The sequence below is a fragment of the Macadamia integrifolia genome, chromosome 14 (assembly GCF_013358625.1).
Source record: "Macadamia integrifolia cultivar HAES 741 chromosome 14, SCU_Mint_v3, whole genome shotgun sequence".
In the NCBI taxonomy this organism is placed as follows: domain Eukaryota; kingdom Viridiplantae; phylum Streptophyta; class Magnoliopsida; order Proteales; family Proteaceae; genus Macadamia; species Macadamia integrifolia.
In genome coordinates, this window is record NC_056570.1 from 23,976,008 (window position 1) to 23,983,972 (window position 7,965).

Below are 7,965 nucleotides of genomic sequence, written 5' to 3' on the forward strand. Positions count from 1 at the left end.
CCCCCCCCCCCCAAAACAAAAAAAATGGCACATAAGAGAAGACATCAAGAAAAGTACAATTAGTGAATGGCCAGTAAGCCAGTTCTCACCAATGCTGCCACCCGCATATCTAGCCCTTTCTTGATCAATGCTTGCTGTAGACACTCAGCAACATCTTTTCCAATCTGAGAGCAAAGCAAGTATCAGGCAAGAGGTCATAATATATATAAACATTTCACCGTTATCCGTACAAATATTCATTTTGAGCATTCAACAGTAAGCAACTAGGGTAAGGCAAGGATTTAATGAATAAAGACATTGATTGATTGATTAAATCAAACATCTTTTAATGGTTCTATACATTTAGATCTTCAACCAAGTGGTGCTTGTACCACCATATAGGCATAACATACAAAACAACCACTTTTAGAAAAATGAGGGCTTTCATAGTTATAAGTTTTAAGTATGATCCAATGGTCAATAGATGACTGTGAGATCTAGATCAGCCAATTGCTTTAGATGGTACCAACTCCCCAAAAAAACAAAGGCTTAAGATGCTCAGGGTAGTTCAGCTAAAATAGAATTGTAACACAAATGATCAGCCAAGGACATGCAGGGGAGACTCTTTCACTGTATACAGTCAATAGGACAGCCTTTGTGATGTCTATAACAATTAAGTCATCTGCAATTATAGCTCCCAAGGAGAGAAAAACAAATTGGAATAACTTTTGCTGGCAGACTTACTTTATTTAAAGATGGATCTCTTAGGCTCCCCCACCAAAAAAAAAAAAGTGAAAAATTCCCTCTAGGTGCATCTCCAAGAAGAAGGTGACAATCACTTTCTTGTTCTCTAACCTGGATTTTCTGGCTTCTTCCATCTCTCTTTTCCATGGTACTGTTCATGGTTTCAGCCTGAACCTGCTATGCCTTTCCATAATCCTTTGCATTAAGCTAGAAAACTTCTACAACAACCCAAAAGCTCCATCCCTGAGGTTTGCACCCTTCACTATGAATAATGTGTTTTTTTGTGCAGAGAAAAGCCTCTTAAGATGTGCTTTAGCATTAGTTCTCATCCACATTTTTCTATAGTAACCTGCAGGATGCAAATTGGGTTTGAAAAGAAAGAGGTGCCCCCTTATTATGTGCCTTGGACTCTTGGGGGCATCACTTCGCTGGGCCACTCAACTCAGGATCATTGCCATCACCCCACAATCATGGGCCAGCACTTGAGTGGATTGATGATTCACTGAGTGACTGATATACCCGGAGCTAAAAATATCAATAATACATAAAAAAAAACCTTTAGGATCCCTTGTTTTGTCCAATACATCCATGTCAATCCTCTTACTAGGGTTCAGAGTGAATCACCTTGAAATATCGAGGGAGATTGGGCCAATCTTAGTAGGAGACCCTTCACGGGTGGGGTAAAACCAGGACACACGAACTCTAGAGGTCTAAAGGGAAAGAGAGAATCCAAAAATATTTGCGAGGGATGAGGCAAACACCTACAATTGTACCACTTTTACCATTCCAACTGATGCATAGAAGGATCCTTCAATACAGAAGAACCTAAAAGATGATACGACTTTCATATAGGATCAGGCAATCTCAAGTGGCTAGCAAGCAGTAAAAACCAGTCTGCTACGGACCTGGATCTTAAAATAGGAGGTTAATCAAGGAAACCAAAAGTCAAACAAATACCAAATATAGCAATGCAAGCATAGTTGTCAAGGCATCGGCTAGGGGTCAAGGCGGCTTTGTCCAAACTGGCGCCTTGCTGTTGTCGCCTTAAATTTTGCCCCCCCCCTCCTTGACCACCTTGGTTCGCCTAGCAGCCATGACAACTATGAACGCAAGCGAAGTGGATCTCAGTATGTACAGTGAACAGTTTTACAGATGAAAACTTGGATCATCTTGGTAAACAATGGAGGAAGAGGAACTGGATGTTGCCATAGAAAAAGTGTTTCAATCATAGTTTTCAAGGCATGACGCCTAGGCATCAAAAGCTTTTTGGAGGGGCTAGGCAAGGCATCAAGGTGCTTTTGGAAGAACCAAATGTTAGGACCCAGAGGACCATAATGTAAAAAATTCCAACAGGTGATAGATTTCATTCAACAAGGTAAAAAGCAATCTTCTACAGACATGGATCTTAAAATAGGAAGTGAATCAAGGAAAACCAAAAGTCAAATAGATACCAAAATAACAATGCAAGTGATGTGTATCTCGTGAGTTTGAACAGTGAACACTTGAGCAGATGAAGATTAATTTCTTGGTAAACAATGGTGGAAGAGGCACTGGATGTTGTCATAGAAATGGGGTTCCAATCATAGTTCCTAAGGCGAGATGCCTAGGAAAAAGGCAGTTTCTGGTGGGGCTAGGCGTGGCTCGCTTCACTGAATGCGTAAAAGGTGTCCTCCTTGATAGTCTAGGCGTTGCCTAGGTGACACTTTTGATGCCTTGGCACGACTTATGATCCGGACAGTCGACTTGCATGTTTGTATGTTCTTTTTTTTTTTTTTTTTAGCTTAAAAATATATAGTTTTCTGCATCCATTTCTAACTTTTTCATTTGCATGTGTACATGATTAGCTTACACCCTGCTACATGGAATCATAGGATATAAAAGAGAAATAAATGGACACAACCGAGGCCTGAAACCCTCAAATCTCTTCCAATCCCCATGAGACGAAATCCAACTATCAACACTGTGGGCCCGCAACAACATTCTTATGCTATTCTAGCGACAGTGACAGCATCTGCTACTACTCTGGCTTCGACAACAGTTAGTTTATTTTTCTTCTTCTTCCTCTTCCTCAATTCCTTATGTTTCTATTTTTTTTCTTCCTTACCTTTTTATTCTTTCTCCTCTGTTACCGGCTTACCACACTGTTTTCTTTTCTCCCCCCCTTCCTTTCTCTGTTGACTGATTATTCAATTTTTCATATTCTCTATTTCTTCTTTATTCTCTTATCCTTCTCCTCCTTTTTCCTTATTTTTCTCTGTTACCGCATCTACCCTTTTTATCTTTTTTCTCCCTCTTCATTTATCTGTCAATTTGTTTCGGGTTTCTCTTATTCACTTTCTTCTTCTCTGTTTCCACACATACTGGTTCTTCTGTAGGATTGTTGCACTGAAGAAGATACTGGACCACTGGTTATTTTCCCTTGCAATTGAACTGAAGGTACTGGTTCTTTTCCGTTACAATCGAAATTTATGTTGTATGTTGCAGACAAGTAGAATTATATCATCGATGCTAGTCTACTAGATATAATAGATAGATTAAAGAAAATACTAAGACACCTAGGCGACCACCTTGTCGCCTAAGAACTCAGGAGGCCCTTCAATGCCTTGGATTGCCCAGCACCTTGAAAATTATGGTATCAATGCCCTAATATTGGTGAGGCTGCAGCTCAGGCTACATAGTAACAACAACAACAACAACAACAAAGCTTAGCCTTATCCCAACCTTAGGCTACATAGTAACAACCGAAATATATATATATATATATATATTTTCTAATCATTGGTTGGATGAATATGCTCCAAAAATATTATAAAAACAGGACCAAACAAATAAAATTGGCATTATTCCAAAAGAGGCTATGAAGGAAGGGGATGCTACTAGTTCGATACAATTCATAGGACAAGAAAATTTCAAGGCACATCTAATAGAAGGAGAGGTAGGGAAGGAGGATGAAGAAGTAGTGCCTCTACTCAGTTCTAAACATTTAGTTGGTTTAGGCAGGGAGGGAGTTGTGGCTTTAGAGAAGCGAGCATGTAGGTGTTATATTTTCCTATCAAGCGCTAATGAAAAAAGGGAGGTGTTAGAAATTATTGCAACTTGTATTGTGAACCTAGGCAGGAGTTGGTATTTGGTTATGAAGTTTACCTTTGCTTTCATGTCTCTCTCTCTCTCTACTATTGTCCAATGATTTCTTTTATTTTCCTTTGGGCACCCCTAATCCATCCAGCTATTCCAAATTGATGCCATTAAAGTACAAGAAAGAAGAGTATGGATTGGGTTCCAAGCACATATTTGTGGTTACTGTCAAGTGTACACACACTAAAGCAGGAAAGTTTTGGAAGAAAACTTGATTCCAAAAGACATAATAAGATAACATCTATATGAAGCTGACAACATTTATGAGATCCAACCACTCTGCAAGACTCTTCAAGAGTTTCAAACTCTTGGCTCTCCCCCGAATACCCTGTACCCCAATTGCCAACAACAACTAAACATTTGAAAAGTTAGAAAGTTAAATGCACCATCAAATCCAACTCAATCATATATTTAAAAAAAATCAAAAAATCAAAAAATCAAAAAATCAATTGTAATCTTTGTCTATAAGTTATAAGAATTTGAAATGACATCTCTTCTCAAAGGTATGCTTTTTGTAGCTTACATGACATAATTCACCTTCGAGTGATCAATCGACCATTAAATCAGCTATCATACTCAGCAAACTGGTTCACTAATCACAAAAATTTGACTATTCATTTTTTCTTTTCTTTTGTTTCCCTTTTTCTTGGTTCCTTTAAAATAACCAAGCATGAAATGAAATTCATTATAGAGGGACAAAAAGGAATATCTCATGATGATAGTCAAACAACATTAAATATTCATGCAAAATCATCCATCACGAGCCAAAGGATTTTACCATGAAGTACAAATTTCCTCTATGAAAATATTGTGAAGGGGAAAAAAGAGGATGGTGGAAGACACTTTATAAAGAAGAAATTTAGAACCACAACATTGAATGCCAAACATTGTACAATCCAATGTGAGCATTAGATGAAAAAACTTATGTAGTTTGATACAATTCTGAAGCATGTAAAAACATTAATCTGTTGGTTGCAACATCATCCACTTACCATATCTTCTATAGCAAATCCTTTTGTCCACTTAATAAGTAGACCTGATGAAACAGACAGCTGTTTCACAGGAAACGAGAATGTAAAGCCAAGCTCTCTCCTGTCTAGCTGAACCCCATAATCATCATCTTCTCTTTCAACAAGCTCTTTTAACTTTGATGCAATAAAACCAAAGAGATCCTACATGCAAGACACATATCAATTTTCAATGCTCCTGAACATAGTATGCCACTAACTATCAAAACATATTTAGATTTATAAGGCAGGATGACATAAAGTAAATCTTGACAGAGGAGCTCCACTACCTCACTAGTACTAGTCATCAAATGTTGAGGAATGGGTTGACGTTCCACCTCCTGTTCGATTATCTTTGACTCTTTACCCCCTAGCTGAACCCGCAAGACTCTAAAATTGGTTCCACCAAGATCGAGTGCATAATAAGTTCCTTCTTCATTCCTGAACAAAAAATTGTAATAATCATTTGAGCACTGATCAACCAATGCAAACATATAAACACAAACAGGTAAAGTACGAGCATAGGTGGAAGACAGCAATTGCAAAGGAGAAATCTGAGAAATACAGTTAATAAAGGCAATGCAGAAAAATAATCAAGCAAGTACACAATTAGATCCTAACAATCAACGCAAATGACAAATCATTCTTCGCTTATTTGCTTCAAGTCAACCAAAGTAAACAGTAGAATACACAGATCACAGACTTGCAGTCGGGGGATTCAGATCCTCTCTCGAGCAGGAAAGAGCCCAGCCACATCAGACAGCTGGGAGCACCCCGGGCACACATCTCGGCACCTGGGCCCCAAGGGGCTCCCAGCTGCCAGATGTGCACTGGGATCTCTCCCATGCGGGCGAGGATCTAAATTCACAGTATGGTGGGGGTTCAGGAATCTGCAATAGAGGATCTAAATTCACAGTCCAGTGGGGGTTCGGGTATCTGCAATAGAGGATCTAAATTCACAGTCCGGTGGGGGTTCGGGTATCCGCAATAGAGGATCTAAATTCACAGTCCGGTGGGGGTTTGGGAATCTGCAATAGGTACATTGTTCCTGGTACAGTAAACAAATAAAGAACAATAAATAATAATAAAAATAGTGCAAGAAAAGTTAATTCATACCCCATCTGAAGAGAAAAGGAACAAGAGACTCCATTTTCAAAAAGAATAACACCGTAAGCAAATGCAACAGTAAAATGCATAAAAGGAAACGAGGAAAGAAAAAAGAAACTGTATTTCAAAGCCAACAATTACAACAAAGGCAGTGAAGCAACGACCTGAAAGAGCTTCAAATTAAACGGACAATAGTTCTGCTAATATCTTCAACAGCTACACACCACAACAACAGAAAATGCCAAAATAACCCCCAAAATATCTAACGTTTAAAGAAGCGGGGAAGATAAGAAGAATAAGAAAGAACAGTCCATTCCAATGTTAAGTCAAAGCAACAGGAGCAACATCAATTAATTATTTATAAAATATATAATTATCTATAATCGATTAACATTATCGAGGAGGGAGGAGAGAGAGGGAAGACACAATGACTGTCAAGCTTTAATAGAGATACAACATAAACCATTAAAGAACCAACACTAACTGAAACCCAGAAAAAGAAGAAATCGATACCCAAAACTGAATATTTGATAAAGTAGTAGACTGAAAGGCGAAGAACAATGAAAACAAGTTAGAGAGACCATTAATTTAATCGGCTCCATCTTCAAAACGAAAACCACAAATCAGCAATCCAGACAAGAAAGAAAAACAAACTTGAGTACATGAAACATAATGAGACCGTATTATTACCCATCTGGTAGTTTGTCGACGAAGGTGAGAAGCATCTTAAGCTTACTCCCACCTTCAGAAGCCAATCCAGCATGCATCTCAACAGCCATGGCATCAACAATCTGCCTCAACCTCCCTATCGGCGTAGAACATCCTTCTTCCAGTTCCCTCAATACACCCACCACATGATTCCACATCCGCCTACTCTTAACTCTTTGGCTCACCAATATAGCCGCGATCGCACACGACGCCACTGCAAAACTCACTGCCAAACAAAAACCCACCTTCCCCATCTCTCTCTTAACAACTCTTCCCTCACTCACGACATCAGAAAGAGCAGACAATACAACACTCCTCCCTCTTCCTCGTCTTCTTCACTTCAACTATGATCGGCCGGACTGTTTTTCCGGCGAAAAACTTGGTAAACTTAACCGGTGACGACCAAGTATTCGACGGACTGCCGGAAAGAATTGTCCTTTGGTCGAGAAGGAAGAAACAGAGAATGGAAGGGGAGAATGGCGAGAGAGCGGAGAGGAAGGGGAAGCGTTCTTCGGTGGCCGTTTATGTAGTGTTGGAAAGTGAACTGCCGTTTACATATATTTTTTTTTTTTTAAATACGAAATGACTGATTTGGCCTTCCGTCTATTACGAAATTCTGGATTTGTTACTATTCTAGCTGTCTCTATCAATATATGTTAAGAGTCTAGTTAGTGGGAATTGACTTGTGTCGGTTTAAGCCCTAGTTAGTCTACCTTGTGATGGAGGACATTTTGAAACTATTAATTAACTAAATTACGATATAATGCCATTCACATGGAACATTATTTTCCGAAAATTTTTCTTTGTTTTTTTTTTTTTTTTTTTTTTTTTTTTTTTTTTTTTTGGCATGGGGGGTTGTGGGGGAGAGGGAGAGTTTGGATTCAGATTCTCTCTAATCACGTTGGGCATCCAATGCATATTTAATGATTAGAAATTCTTTGGGGTGGGAGCACGAGATGTTTCCAGTTGTCAGATGTGGCTGGGACTCAACACAGCTGGGAGGGAGAGTTTAAATTCAGATTCTCTCTATTCAAGCTGGGCATTCAATGTGTATTTGATGACTATAAACCCTTTGGGGTGAGAGCACGAGATGTTCCCAGTTGTCAGATGTGGCTGAGCCCCAACACAACTGGAGAGGATTAGAATCTGAGAATTTTTTGTCCAAAAGCATGACTCTTATGATAGTGCAAGGACCATTGGGAGAGCACACAAGAGTATTAGCAAAATTGGGATTTTTGCCACTAATTGGAGGTCGGCACAATCATTTTATGATGTATATAAGCAG

General features: G+C 39.0%; 1 protein-coding gene across 2 annotated transcripts in view; it reads right to left on the minus strand.

Annotated features, from left to right (window-relative positions):
* Positions 1–7,200, minus strand: part of LOC122061862 (hexokinase-3-like) — a 14,390-nt gene extending 7,190 nt beyond the window's left edge. For both annotated transcript variants that reach the window (XR_006134732.1, XM_042625377.1), the window contains exons 1-4: positions 6,663–7,200; positions 5,156–5,306; positions 4,851–5,030; positions 90–164 (exon numbers count right to left, since the gene is read on the minus strand). Coding sequence is in view for 1 of the 2 variants with exons in the window: in XM_042625377.1 (XP_042481311.1) it covers positions 90–164; positions 4,851–5,030; positions 5,156–5,306; positions 6,663–6,934 (678 nt within the window). In the remaining variant the exon portion in view is untranslated. The remainder of the gene's footprint in view (positions 1–89; positions 165–4,850; positions 5,031–5,155; positions 5,307–6,662) is intronic.
* Between the last annotated feature and the right edge of the window lie 765 nt (positions 7,201–7,965).